Genomic DNA, 13793 nt, shown 5'->3' with positions numbered 1-13793 from the left:
ATCCCAAGTGGGAGCTTAGCCTGGACAATTTAGCACAGCCTTTCTAATAACTTTAAAATTTAAATTTAAAAGGGTTCAGGATACAGCCTAGTGTGAAAATCCTGGAGTTCAATCCCTAGTACCCCACACACAACACACACAGAGTATGTATGTTTTGATTCCATGTAGAATGTCTAGAAAAAGCTATTTAGCCACTCATGCTGAAAATCAGTGATAATGGCATCCACAAAATGTTAGCACAGACGGGAAAGGGACTTGCAGACCTCAGAAGCCTGTATCTCCCAAAGCTACCCTAGCTCCTTTGGGGAGGTAGTCACATGGCTATGAGCATCCAGTTTACAAGTCATTAAGAAATTGTAAGGGTAGCCTGCAGTCCTGTGATTCAGCAGGCAGCTATGGGTGGGAGGGACAAAACTTTGGGCCGGAGGAAGAGAGTAGGGTGTGAATCTGAGGTCATGCCTGAGGGACCTAGTTAAGACCCCTTTGTAGGAAGTCTGGGCCCAAGAATCCTGTGTCCAAAAGCAAGTCACCGCCCTTTTCTGGAACTCAGAAAAGACATCTTTCCTCCCCATGTGTACAGGCCAGAGATCCCCAGAGATCTTGGGCTTTGGCCTCTCTTGTGATGAGGTGGTATTTCACCTCTCTCCCCAATAAACCTTCCAGGGCCAATGTCTCCCCAGTAGCCACAGCTGTTGACAGGTAGATGGACGCCCAACCCAATCCCCACCCCACCACCCTGGGTACCAGCTTCTTGTGGCACTGAACTCTCTTTGCCCTGAGCTTTGATGTGCCCATCTGCACAATCCTATTTCTCTTGTGAGAATTTTCATCAAGTGTAAAATGTCTTACTGAGCGCTTCCTCGATAACAGGGGTTGGCTCTACACAGGCCACGCACACAGCAAGTGCTTCATAAATGAGCTGTCGTGGGGACAGTAAGACGCTCCCTATAGGCTGTTACATCTTTTTAAGAAAGCTCCGTGAGATAGTCAGTCCCCGAGGAGCTCATGGGCAAACGTAGGAGGGTAAAGCAGCCTTGGGCGCAAAGGGGCCACGTTGTTTTGTTGCAGCAGCCAGCGGAACCGCGCCAGCGAAGCGTGCGGGCTCTTTAAGAGCCGAATGGAATGTATCAAAACAAAAAGGGTGCCGGCTCATTGGCCGCGCGCTGCACGTGACTCACAGCTGATTTCCTGGCTCCCCCCCCCCTTTTTGTTGCTGCCGCCGCGCCGCCGCCGAGTGTCAGTTTCTGTGCCGCCGCCTGCGTTCTCCGGCCCAGCCCGGCCGCTCGCGCTCTGCTCTGTCCCCGCGGCCGCAGCCCTCGCCATGGCGCACTCGGCGGCGGCCGTGCCGCTGGGAGCGCTGGAGCAGGGCTGCCCCATCCGCGTGGAGCACGACCGCCGGCGCCGCCAGTTCACCGTCCGGCTCAACGGTAACGCGGTGCCCGTCCGCCCCGCCTTTTGTTTGCGAGCGCTTGGGGCCCGCTGAGGCGACCCCAGCCCGGGGGCCGCCGAGCGCCTTCAGCCCAGCCCGCGGGGACTGCGCGACCACAGGCCGCCTCCTCTGGCCCCCGGAGCTGCGGGTTGCGAGCGGGCCAGGTGGGGGCGCGGCCGGGCGGAGCTGGGCGGGCGTCCCGGGGGAGGCGGCGGGCGCAGAGCCCGGGGCGCGCGGGGTGGGGGGGGCTGTGGGAGAGGCAGAGGCGCGACCGCCCCCGGGGACGCGCACCTGCTGGGGCCGCTGCTGGAGATCCTGGAGAGCTGATCGGCCCTGACCTGCCTGTTCCCCGGGTGCCTGGGAAACGTAGCGCTTCCACTCCAGAGGCACTGGGAAAAACCCGCGGGTGGGCCCTGGCTGACAGCGAGAGAGGCTTCTGCCCGCCGTGTTTGGGAGGCAGGGTAGATGGCTCTGAGACTTTGGCCAGTTTGCGGCATCTCCATGTGCCTCGGTTTCTCTATCTGCAGTGGAGATAGCACCCGCCCAGACCACATTGGCGTGAGAAAGAAACCTGTGATAAACGTGAGTGTAGCTGCTTGTTTGGTGCAAATTAAGTGCTGACAAACATAGACTGATCGGTACTTTTAAAACTAGAAAGCAATCTCAAGTCTTTATTTCCTGTAGAGAAGTTTTTACCAGCCCACACCCCCCACCCTTCTGGGAGTGTTCAAAGCTCTTAGAGGCTAAGGTGCCCATTTCCCCCCATTTCCAAGAAGGAAAGGTAGAGGTCGAGGAAAGGGAGAGGCTTGTCTGAGGTCAGCGGGTGAGTTAGAGCAGAGCTGAGATAGCATCCTGCTGGTTCTGACTTCCTGAACCAGTTCCTGTGACCCTCAATTGGTCATAGTCAGAAGGGCCTGGAACTCCTCTTTGGGACCCTGGGCATCCTAGGCCCCACTTCCATGTCTTCACAGGTACACTTGTCTGGCTGTCACAATGTCCCAGTGAGGTGTTGTGACACAACAGCCTAGATTACAGGTGAGTAAGCTGAGGCTAGGGCTACAGGAAGTGACGTGCTGGGTATCACCAAGGGCCACAGTCAGAACTGAAACCTGGGCCTAGCCTACCCAGCCCTGCATTCTTCCCTCACAGAAGCAAGTCCTGCGGTGGTGCTGGCAGTGCCCCGGTGACACTCAGGGCCCTGGCCATTCTCGTGCAGAGATGTCTCCTAACTTCTCAGGTGCTCTTCTGAGGTTTCTGCATTCCATGGAGGCTCAGTTTCTTCTGGTGCTCAAAAGGCACATTAGGCTCCCAGAAGAAAAAGGGAATGCTTAGAGTTTGGGAGAAGTTTTTACTTCCAAATAGATAGAGCTAAAGGACAATCCTCCAGACCTGGCTGTGCCCAGACCATATTCTTAGATTCGCTCCCTTCCAGAACCCACTGTATTTGGCTTATACAAAAATGGCCAGGGATCCTTCCAGCCAAGGCCAGGTGAGAGGAGAGAGGCTAGAGGTGGCTGCTCCTCTCCACCAGGCTCCCTGCTACCCAAGTCTTCTCCAGGTATTGGGATTGGGCTGGATCTGGGAAGGGAAGGTGCATCCAGCCCAGGCCTGCTGAGCTAGGAGGGAAACGGGTATTCATGAGATCTCAGGCCTTTGAGGAAGCCCAGAAGCTGATGTCACTGCACCCGCCATGAATGTGAATGCTGAGTCTGGGCAGGAGTATACCATCCCTGGTGTCCCATGCAGGCATGTATCTTGACCGTCCCTGTGGCAGAGCTAGGCTGACTTGGGGAAACTTAGGTCCTGAGGGAGGAAAGATGTGAGCACCAGAAGAAACCGCAGTTATTAAGCACTTAGTATCTTCTAGGAGGCATGTGGAGTCAGTTGCACCAAGCAAGGAGGTGAAAAGTACTCCTTTATCTGCAGAAGAGGTCTCTGCACAAGGGAGTGAAATGCCTTACAAGGTAGAAGAGGTAGGAATCAGTCCACAAGTATATGTTGAGCACATGCTGTGTGCCAGCACTTCTCAAGGTGCTACAGACTCAAGGCAGTTTGTGTAAAAGTGAAACAGACAAAAATACATTGTAAAGTATCCAAGAAAACAAAGATTGGTGAGAGATGAGTTAGGACTCTTTGAGTGTCCAGAATCCTCAAAGAAGGTGGCATTTAAGTGAAGACCTGGAGAAGGCGAGAAACAGCTACGGCTGCAAGATGTGTTCTAGGGGAGGGGAGTCGCATGAGATTGAGGACCCAGGAGAGAGGTGGTGCGGGGCCTGGCAGTGTGGACTTGTGTGATCTGACTTTGACTCTGAACAAGGCACACACCTGAAAAGGTACTCAGCAGAGTAAATGCGATAGATGCAATGGCCCAGGGTGCCCCCGGCTGTGCTACGGAGGCAAACTGTGGGGACAGAACACAGTGGTGTGTGAGCAAGGGCGGGAGAAGCATCGAGGTCCAGGACAATGTGGAAGCAGGTTTGGACAGGACTTGCCAACACAGATGTGAGAGCAGGCTCAAGTTCAAGCGGGTGTGACCCAAAAGCTGGGTTTTGAAGTGCTAGTTTGTCACCATTTTATAGGTAGGGAAACTGAGGCCCGTGGCTGCTGAACAGCTAAGCCAGAGGGAGGCCCCAGCCTCTCCCAGAATACTGTCATCTAGAAGTTGGAGAAAACTTGAAAAAATTCCCCTGCTCAACAGCAGCCCCTTCCTCGGCCTGCTTCCTCCCCGACCTCAGCTGTTAGAAGTTACTTGGGTCCCAACATTTTGGCATTTCCCACACCCTTCCCAGCCCCCACTTTGCAGATAGAAAGACTGAGGCCCTCGAGGGGGCCAGCAGCTACCTTTGGCCTGCTCTAGACCCTGGAGGCAACAAGACTTGAGTGTAGCCAGTAGCCTCATGTGGGTCAGATCCCAGCCTGTGGGTAGCCCCTAAAGACTCACTATTCCCAGCACCAATGTGTCCCTGTGCCCTGTGGCATCTGTGTTGCCTACCCAGAGCCAGTGTCTTGAGCAGAAAGAGTGGCAGAACTGGCAGATCCGCCCCTGCGTGCCTCCTGGCTGTGCCGGACTCTGGGTTTTCTGAGGAGGGAAGTGACCCTGGTGAACCTTCTTCAGGCTCTCAGCTCCCACTGCCTGAGCCTCTTAACTTCTGGCCCCTTTCCAAGCCATGCCACTGGGACCTGTCACCACTCCTTTCTGCCTCGGTCTCCCCATCTGTTCAGTGGTGTTTTGATCTGCCAGCCTACCTTCTGGGGCCAGTGTGGGGCCAGCGCAATGGTGAAAGTGACCAACCTTCACGGAGATTCCCCATCTCCATCCACCAGCCCCCCTGCGCTTTCCAGATTTTGTCCTTGTGACCACCTGCCCCAGGGCCCTCCTGTGGTTGTGGGGTGTGTAGGGCCCTGGGTTGGACAGACAGCTTCTCACAGAACTAGTTACAGTCCGTGATCCTGATGTGATTCACAGGCCCAGGAAAGTGACATGTGGAAGGATGGTCCCAGGACAGCACAGGTGTGGTCTCTGGGGCACCTGGCAGAGCTGCAGCCTTAGCCCAGGCTTGTTTCCAGACTCCCAGGAGACAAGTTCTGCCCGTTTGAGCCCATCTAAGGCCTGAGCCAGGACAGGCCCTGGGGCTATGCTTGTGTCCCTGGAGCCAAGATAGTATCGAGGGCTCAGCTGCCCCGGGGCCGGTGGGGGTGGACACAGGAGGTGAGAGCCTGGCTGTCGGTGCTGTCCCTCATCCTGCTGTCCTGTGAGGGGCAGCAGGTGTTTGGAGAAATATTTAGTTAAGTGACACTTGGGTGACCTGAGAGGCCCTAGGAAGGCCAATGCCAGATGGCAGGAACTCTGTGCTGTTGTGGGAAACCAGGAGACTGCTGGCGGGTTAGGAAGGCCAGAGTTCAGGCATATCTGGAAGCTGTGCCCTCGGGCCTGTCACAGGTCAGATCAGTGAGAGAGCCAGACAGGAAGGCCTGCCGCTGGCACGGCTGTAGCCCACAGGTCTTCCTGGAGTGCCAGTGTGGGTCTGCTAGGGAGAACAGTCTTTTGTGGGTCAGACATTTCTTGGGTGTGTAACTTGGGCTTGTGCTCAGGATAGGGCGATGACTGAGCCCAGGTGACCACCAGCAATCAGTGGGGAGACAGAGAATCCATGAGGTACCCAGGGCTCGTCACAGCCCCAGAAGCTACTGCACTTGAAGGAGGGAATGATACCTTTCTCTGTTTTTTTGTCTTTAAGAGCACATAGGTGCCTGTCATGTATAATGTTGTTCACTGTCCTGCTGAAGCCATCTCTCCACAGAGGAGCGTTTCCTCAGTTTTGTGGGTTGCTTCCTGCCCTGCACCCCAGACCATTGCCAAAACAGAGTAGGCCTTTGGTGAGGTGAGGGAAATGAAATGATCAGGGTTGGCTGGCATCTCCTTCAGTGACTACATAAGTCCCCAAATAGTATCCCCATCTCACTGACCCTCCTGGGCGAGCCAGTTTAAACCCAACGGTGTACAGTGAGTTGCCTTTGGGGGCTACAACAGGATGGTGGTCACCATTGCTGGGCTCTGGAGGCCAGGGGGAGGCAGATCAGGGGTCACCATCTGCTGAATTGATCATGCAGAGAAGAGAAAGGCAGTGGAGGCTGAGAGAGCTGCCCAGACAAAGACTGAGGGCCGAAGTAGAGAACACATTAGATGGAGCAGAAAGAATGAACAGCCTGGGAACTGGAGGTCTGAAACTCGCTGTGTGGCTGTGCTTGGATCTCTGCGGGCTCAGTCTCCTCATCTGAAGATTGGGAACTGAATTGTGGCTTCTCACTGGAAGGTCGGAGGAGACTCAGGGGTCTTGGGCACCAGAAAGCCTCTTAACTGAGGATGGGTCCTGTGCTGGTTTCTGATTTGCTGTGTGACTCGGGCTGGTCATTTGATCTCCCCGTGAGTCCATCTGCCTCTTGGGAAATCTAGTACAGTCTGATCCTCAACAGCATGAAGGAGGAAGAAGCTGGTACTTCATATCATGTGAAACACCATTTGCTTTTTACATGAGATACACTTTGCTTTTAAAAAGTAGAGGAAGACAGTGTCATGTCTTCTTTTAAACCCAGGGAATTGTATCTTCCAACCTTGGGAGCTTAGCACTGCATTGCCCTCTGCCCGTCCTTCCTCTGCTCGTACCTCGGCAGCTTCCCCTCTCAGCTCTGAGCCACCCCCTGCCACCACTGCCGCTGCACATGGCCTAACGGCCCTCTCTCTCCCCGGACCCTGCTTATTTATTGAATTCATATATGTACATTCAGCTCTTTGAAATTAGACACCTTGAGTTTACTCTTGGTGTTCCTCCCTCTGATTGACCATATTCAAACCATCAGCAAATCCTGCCAACACACCTTCAACACAGCCTCATAATCTGCCTCTTCCCTTACCCATTCTGTCTCCATCAGCACTCCACTGCTCCTGCCCCTACCTGTTCCCCCATGGTGGCCAGAGGGACTCGGTGAAGTCATGAGTCACCCCCATCTGTTCTCTGCTGAGTCCCCTCTTGTGGCTCACAGCGGCTTAGAAGGTTCTGCAGAACCGGTCCACTGACCTCCTGGCCTTCATCTCCGCCCCTTCCCCCTGCCCTCCCGCCACCTAGGTGTCCTGGCCGTGCTTCTTACAGGCCCATGCCTGCTTCAGAGCCTGTGTGCTGGCCGCCTTCTCTCCTAGAACACTCTCTCCCACCCAGTGTGTTTCACACCCCTTGCCTATCCCCTCCCACGCCATATATTCCCTTGCTCTTGTTTATTTTTCTCCTTCCAGTCAGTTTCATGAGGTCAGATGTCTTTGTCTGTCTTGTTCACTGCTATGTGCACAGCACCTTAAACAGGGCCTGGGGCTCCAAAAACAGTGGGTGAATGTGTGGGTGGATGGCTGGATGAGTCGATGCACGGATGGGTGAGTGAACAGGTGAGTAGACGAGTGGCTGGGGGGGTAGGTAGATGGATAGGTGAAGAGGTGAGTGAGTGGATAGGCAGATGGATGAGTGAGTAAATGGATGAATGGATAGACAGATGGAACTAAAAGGGGTGATTGCAGAGGCTTCAGTTAAGTGCTTTCCAGTGGGAGCTTGGGAGCTCGGCTCTTTTCCTGGCAGGTTTAGGAGGGCAGGAAAACCTGTGTATTCCTGATTCCTGAGCCCAGCTACAGTTGTGCCTGTCATCTGAGCTTTTTTTTTTTGCTACATCTCTGCCAGAGTCCAGTGAGTCATTCTGCTGTACCTGGTGGCAGCTCCTGTCTTGTTTCTCTGCCTTGGTGGTGGATTTGCTGGGCCTCCGGGTCCACTGCTGAACCTTGAGACTCCTACTCCCTGGGAGGTGCCTAAGGTGGGGCACAAAGCACAGGGCAAAAGGGTGGGGTGGTCCCTGTGATACTGAGATGAGAGACAGTAGCAAAGGCTCAAGTGTTGTGGGCACACACTGCGCATTGTACAGAGATTACCTCATTTAATCCTCCAAGTGACCTCGGGAGGAATGTTTAATCAAACTCCACTTTACGGACAAGGCACAGAGAGGCTGTTCAGACTTTAGCTTAGATCCCCTGGCCGCAGACACCTGTCCTCTCCCCAGTGTCTGAGTCTGCTGGGGCCAACCGCGTGCCTCAGACCCTGGAATCTCCAGAACCTCATCTATTTCCACCTCTCTCCCAGGGTGCCATGACCGTGCTGTCCTGCTGTACGAGTATGTGGGCAAGCGAATTGTGGACCTGCAGCACACAGAAGTCCCTGATGCCTACCGTGGTCGTGGCATTGCCAAACACCTTGCCAAGGTAGAGTGGGTAGTGGGCAGGGGACCTGGAGCTACCACCATCCCACTCAGTGGAAATGTATGTTTCTTGGGCAAGCACAGATTTGCAGGCGGGCCTTGTCAGCAGGTTATGGTGGGCAGTGGATAGGTGCTGAGCAGCAAAAATCATCCCCTAGATCCTCTCAGGAAAAAAGACAGCCCATCTGGGCCCAGGCTTCTGATCTGCAGAGCCCTGGTACAGGCTAATCCTCTCCTGTGGCCCCAGGACTCAGAATATAGCCAATGCACAGTAAGTCCTTGTGGAGCGGATAGGCAGGTGCTTGAGATGGTGGGCTTTGCTTCGTCCCTCATTTTCAGAGTCCTGACCCGGACTGCCTGGGTAGCACCCAAGGGAAGTTATAGCAGGAGCAGACTAAGGCCTCTGTTCCCCAACCTCTGCTTCCTGCCCTAGGCTTGGATCAGGCTCCTTCACCCACCCTGTGGTGCCTTCTGGGGCCCTGTGGGACTCATGTCCTTTCATACAGGACCAGACTAGTCTGTGGGGTCATCCTGGGTTACCAGGAAGGAAACTCAAGGATCACGGACCTGGACAAAGTGGGAGGGTGGCAGTGGAGCCTGAGGGCCGTGGACGGAGCCCACCACTTTCACCTTCTCAGGCTGGGAGCTCTGACCAGTGGCTCTCCCCTCTGCGCTTGGCCCCCAGGCCGCCCTGGACTTCGTTGTGGAGGAGGATCTGAAGGCCCATCTCACATGCTGGTACATCCAGAAGTACGTCAAGGAGAACCCCCTGCCACAGTACCTGGAGCGCCTGCAGCCGTGACCGCTGGGCAGGCGCCCTGCGGCCCTCCCTCCACGCAGGCTCCCCAGGCCGCGTGCTCTCAGGACCCTGCTCCCACCATTGGGAACAGGCTCAGAGTTATTTTTGTAAGGATGCTCATCCAGCCCAGGCCCAGAAGGCGGCTGCCTGAGGCAGGGTGCTGCAGTGACTGAGCGAAGGGGAGGCCAGGTGGCCAAGGGCCCCACAGCCCCCACCTGCAAAGACCCTCCCAGCTTGCACAGACCTTCTGTGGGCAGTGCAAGAGGGCCGGGGGCCAACTGGATCCCTGCTCTGTGATCAGCAGGAGGCTGGCATGGGACTCCTGCCACCATCTCCTGGAGCTGTGTTCTTTCTGCAGATGAGGAGAATGCTCCCCAAAGATGAGAGGAGCAACACAAAACTTGATGTGCCAACTTCCAAAGGTGGTAGTGCCAAGCCTCAGCTGCCACCAGCACTACCCCCTTCTCTTTCTCAGACTTTGGTGCCCTGGCACAAGTGGCAGAGCCACAGTAGAGGACAGTGTCCCTGATGTGAGAGAGGGGACTGGTGATGGAACTCCAGCCCAGGCTCCACTGCACACGTGTTCACATCAACACATACACCCAAGACACGGTGTGACAGGCTGGGCCAATGGGTATCTTCCTCTCCTTGGTACCCTCATCTTCTGTCCACTGTGCCAGAAAACACCCCCTTCCCTGAGAGCTACTACCCTACCCACCCTCTGCCAGGTCCCGGAACATCCTGAGTGGCTGCAGCCTGACAGGCATCACAAGTTCCCCACCCCTCGCTGGCCTTTTTGCCACTGCCTGTCTGGGCTGTCTGCAGAGGGCTCACCTTGAAACTAGGGGGAGGAGAGAGATATACAGCCCCCCAACAAGCACCATCATTACCTAAGAGGAAGGGATTTCCTGGCTGCCAGTAGACACCAGAGTGTTCTCTTTTGTGACCAGCTGTGGCCAGGCCTATCTCAAGTCCCAGGGCCCCTCACATACCAGCCTTCCTGGTGACACCCCCAGGGAGGCTCACTGAATACACCTTTTGGCCCTGGGGTACCCTCCTTTCTGGGGCCCAGTGGCTTCCCTTTGGGGACAAGTTGTGGCTTAGCTTGCAACTCTTTGCCTCGTTCTCTACAAGGGTTAAATCCAGTTCTCTTCAGGAGAGCTGGACGGTGACCCAGGAATCAGGGTTCCTTTGGGATAAGGTATTAGTCAACAATAAGTCCCCTTCTAGGGCTCTGGAGTTTTTTGGTATAGTTTAAGATGCCCCAGCAAGAGGCCAACAGCCCATCTCCTCCCTCCAACACACAAGTTCCAGACAGCTGGGTGCTGGGAAGCTTGGTTGCCATGATGACTCCCCTCTCTGCTGGCCTGGCCTTGGGTGTCTTTTCCACTCTTCTTACTGCTCCAGTCTTGGTATAGAGACCTCCAGCTCCTTCAAAAGCCCCAGCAGCACAGGACCCATCCCAGACACACATACGCGAGACAGCTTCTCACCTTCACCAGGAGCGTTGGCGTCTGCACATGTGAGAGCCCACAACCCTCGTCCCCCACTGCTGTGAATTGCAGGAGTGGGCCAGCAGCAGTCACTGCCCTTAGCATCCCTACCCCTTCTGCACTCTGGGCCCTCGCCCTGTCCTATCCTTCCCCAGTTTAGCCTCCAGAAAGTCCCAGGAGAACCTGGTGTCCCCACTTTTTCCGCTATCTTTAGCTGCTTGCCAAGTACTCTTTAAGGACGCAAGAACCCTGGACCTCCAGGGAGATTGCCTGAATGAGGGATCTCAGCTGGGGTGCACCATTCCTGCACAGGTTAAGAGGGAGCAAGTTCTAGCCCCTGGAGCAGTCGCTGGTGCTGGCCAGTCTGCACCTTCCCTCTCTGCCTTGGCCATCTGGGTTGGGAGCCTCAAATCCATCCCTTCCTAAGGACACCTCTCCCAAGTTCCTTCACAGATTGGCCTTTTCCCAGTCACTGAGCTGGGGCTTATAGGATGAGGTGGCCAGGGGCTCCAGCCTGCCCACAGAGGAGTTCTCACAGCAACAGCATGAGGGATCCCCACAGTGGGGTCCAGAGGCAGCAACTGGCCCCACTCTCCTTCCCCAAATAGATCCACACTGTCCCAACAGCAGGGGCCTTGCTGTAAAGGCTTCCTGCCCATGAAACTACTTGAATGAGGAGACTTGGGGTAGTGGAAGCCCTGGGGGACTCTGGCCCAGGATGAGTGGCTGGGGCTTCCTTGGCAGGCTTGTGTCATACCCAAGCATCCTCAGCTCCTCGTAAGTACCACTAACCCCACTCCGAGGGCTCAGCAGAGCTGTGCCAGGCTCGCATAGGTTCCCAGTGGGCATCGTGATGGCAGCAATGACCGTCTACCATGGAGCCACAGTGCAGTTGAACCCCTCTGGTGCTACCCTATCCATTCAGTTCCCAACCTCACCCTATTCCTATCCCAAGTCCTTCGACAAGCCGGTCACTGAGATCCCTGGTGAATCCAGGGGCACAGGGACCCATGCCCACCTCAGCAGGTTGCCACAGGGTTGGTGCTCCCCTGGGGTTCTTTCTCCTCTCAGTCTACAAGGCAGTAACTCATGTGCCTTTCCCACTCAGGACCTGCACAGTGGTATTGGGGCCAATGTCAGTCTCTAGACCTCCTTTGTTGTTTGGCAGGCTTCTAAACGTACCATAAGACATGCATTCAGTGGAAGGCATGGAACTGCAAGACTGCTCCCAGGCCCTGCATGTGGTCCCATGAGGATTGGATGGGTTGCCAATCTTTTTAAATGAAGAGTTGGGCAGCATGAGGCAGTTGAGTCCTGGGATAAGAAAAGGCAAAGATAGGTTGTGTAGATGGTCTTTGCTCTCTCTTTTTTTTTTTGGGGGGGGGGGGAATGGGGTGGAGGAGGCCCAGAGAACCCTTGTCTTCCAGGAAGAAATTGCCAGTAGGAGGGGTGTCAGCTGGGGTACTCCATTCCTGCACAGGTTAAGAAAAGCACAGGTCTAGGGTTGAACTCAGAGGCACTCTTATCATGCGCTCCATTGCCGGCCCTTTTAATTTTTTTTACTTCAAAACAGGATTTCAGTAAGTTGCTAAGACTGGGCTTCAACTTGCAATCTTCCTGCCTCCACCTCTCTCTGTGTTGGGATTACATAGCGTCTTGTTTTTGAACATCAACACTACCTGTGTGAATAGAGCAACCCCACTTTCCAGGAGAGGAGGACAGTGTTCTAAGGGACCCAGCAGAGTAGTGGCATCAGGATTCCATCCCTAATCTGGGCAACTTTGCTGACCATATCTCTTCGGTCTGTCTGGTCTGTCCTGGGCACCACACCCTGGCCCTTCCCCTCCACCCAATCCCACCCCTGTAGCCACATCCTTGTTTCCTGGACAGCCCTGATGTGATGTCAGCCACTTAGAACATGAGAGCTGCATTTGGCCCTAAAAAGCCTCTCCTTGGGGGACTTCTGACTCAGAGCAGAAAGATAAGGCCCAGGCTTGCTTGAACACAAGCCCATCAGGGAGCAGTGGCCAGGTTTTCAAAACCCAGAAGTGCAGGATTGTGTACCATGCCAAAGGCTACATCCCTGCTCCCTGGCTGCCAAAACATGTCGAACTCTTGAATGGGAATTTTCCTCTTTGTTCCCACTGCAGGTTTAGACGGCTGCCCTAGCAAAAGGGGAGGAGGTAACAGTCACCAAGCCCTTCACAGTCTTATCTCATGAACTCTCATAGCAGATCTGAGATACTAATCATGGGCCCGTTGAACAGATGAAGAAACTGTGGGTCAGGGTGAAGGAGTTTCTAATCTTTGGCCACACAGCTAGAGGACCCTGGATCCAAGCCCCATTCCTACCCTCTCTAGATGATGGTGCCAAGCCTGTGTGTTGTGGTCTTACGTCTACTTCGGTGACAGGTTGCATCAGAAAGCAATAAAACTTCCTGCTCATTTGGAGGGTTGAGGTGGGACCATGTGCCAGGTGTAGGCTGATGGAGAATGCCTCGCCAGCAGGGCGACAACTACATTGCATGGGAAGCTAGGGTCACAAGCTGGGATATTCTTGGAGCATCTGGCTGCATACTCACACTGTCCTTCCTCAGTTCAGGATTCTCAGATTTGCTCGCGTCCACCCAAACATCCTTCTATTCTCAGGGTCCCACTCCTTTCAGATCAGTGCCCTAAATTTCACATAAAAGATCCGACAAGGCTGTGAATTCAACTCGTGTTGTAACTGCAACCTGCAGGATCAAATCTAGGGTATGTTTTCAATTGTATCCATCCTATGGCTACAACATATTAAAGATGCTTTTCTGGTTGTCAAAGATACTTTCTGGGTTTGTTCCTTGAGCTGAGTTGTCATGTTTTGGTTTGGTTTTTTTTGCTGAACCTTCATTTGTCAGAAGCCACCTGTCCACACTAATCTCAAAGGTTGGCAACTGCCATTCTGTCTCCCAGGTTTTGCTCTCAAAAAAAAAAGCTTCACTCCAGTACTTAAAAGAGATGGTTGGGGAAAGGGGAATTGTTTTTGTTTTTTGATACAGAATCTTGCTATATAATTCAGGCTGGTCTCCAACTCACTACGTAGCTCAGGCTGGCCTCACATTCACAGCCAACCTCCTGCCTCAGCCCCATAAGTACTGAGATTGCAGCCTGTGCTACCCACTGGGCTAAAACAGGTGATACTGTAAGTGCTGGTTTTTCCACTTGTCTCAGTCCATTTTGTGCTTCTATCACAGAATACTCAAGATTGATAAAGAATGGAGGTACAGTTCTTACAGTGCTGGGG

At 54.3% G+C, this 13793-nt stretch overlaps 1 protein-coding gene across 2 annotated transcripts; it reads left to right on the top strand.

Annotated features, from left to right (window-relative positions):
* The first annotated feature begins 1203 nt into the window (after positions 1–1203).
* Natd1 (N-acetyltransferase domain containing 1) lies at positions 1204–13333 on the top strand. Of its 2 annotated transcripts, none has more exons than XM_063242524.1 (3): positions 1204–1427; positions 8104–8222; positions 8857–8995. In XM_063242524.1, the coding sequence occupies exons 1-3, from the start codon at positions 1322–1324 to the stop codon at positions 8935–8937; spliced, it is 306 nt and encodes a 101-aa protein (XP_063098594.1). In that variant the 5' UTR covers positions 1204–1321; the 3' UTR covers positions 8938–8995. The 2 variants fall into 2 exon arrangements, with proteins under 2 accessions (XP_063098594.1, XP_003465932.1); XM_003465884.5 differs by having other exon boundaries at positions 1214–1427; positions 8904–13333.
* Positions 13334–13793: the final 460 nt, after the last annotated feature.

This window comes from Cavia porcellus, unplaced genomic scaffold, assembly GCF_034190915.1.
Source record: "Cavia porcellus strain 051 isolate PalLab524CR breed Dunkin Hartley unplaced genomic scaffold, mCavPor4.1 scaffold_32, whole genome shotgun sequence".
Taxonomy (NCBI): Eukaryota; Metazoa; Chordata; class Mammalia; order Rodentia; family Caviidae; genus Cavia; species Cavia porcellus.
This window is presented reverse-complemented; position numbering and strand designations above follow the sequence as displayed.

Excerpts from the sequence above, each read along its gene's own strand:
- Natd1 (XM_003465884.5), top strand. The coding sequence starts at position 1,322 with ATGGCGCACTCGGCGGCGGCCGTGCCGCTGGGAGCGCTGGAGCAGGGC. Across the intron at positions 1,428-8,103 it reads GTTCACCGTCCGGCTCAACG|GGTGCCATGACCGTGCTGTC; the intron begins GTAACGCGGTGC and ends CCTCTCTCCCAG. Across the intron at positions 8,223-8,903 it reads TTGCCAAACACCTTGCCAAG|GCCGCCCTGGACTTCGTTGT; the intron begins GTAGAGTGGGTA and ends CTTGGCCCCCAG.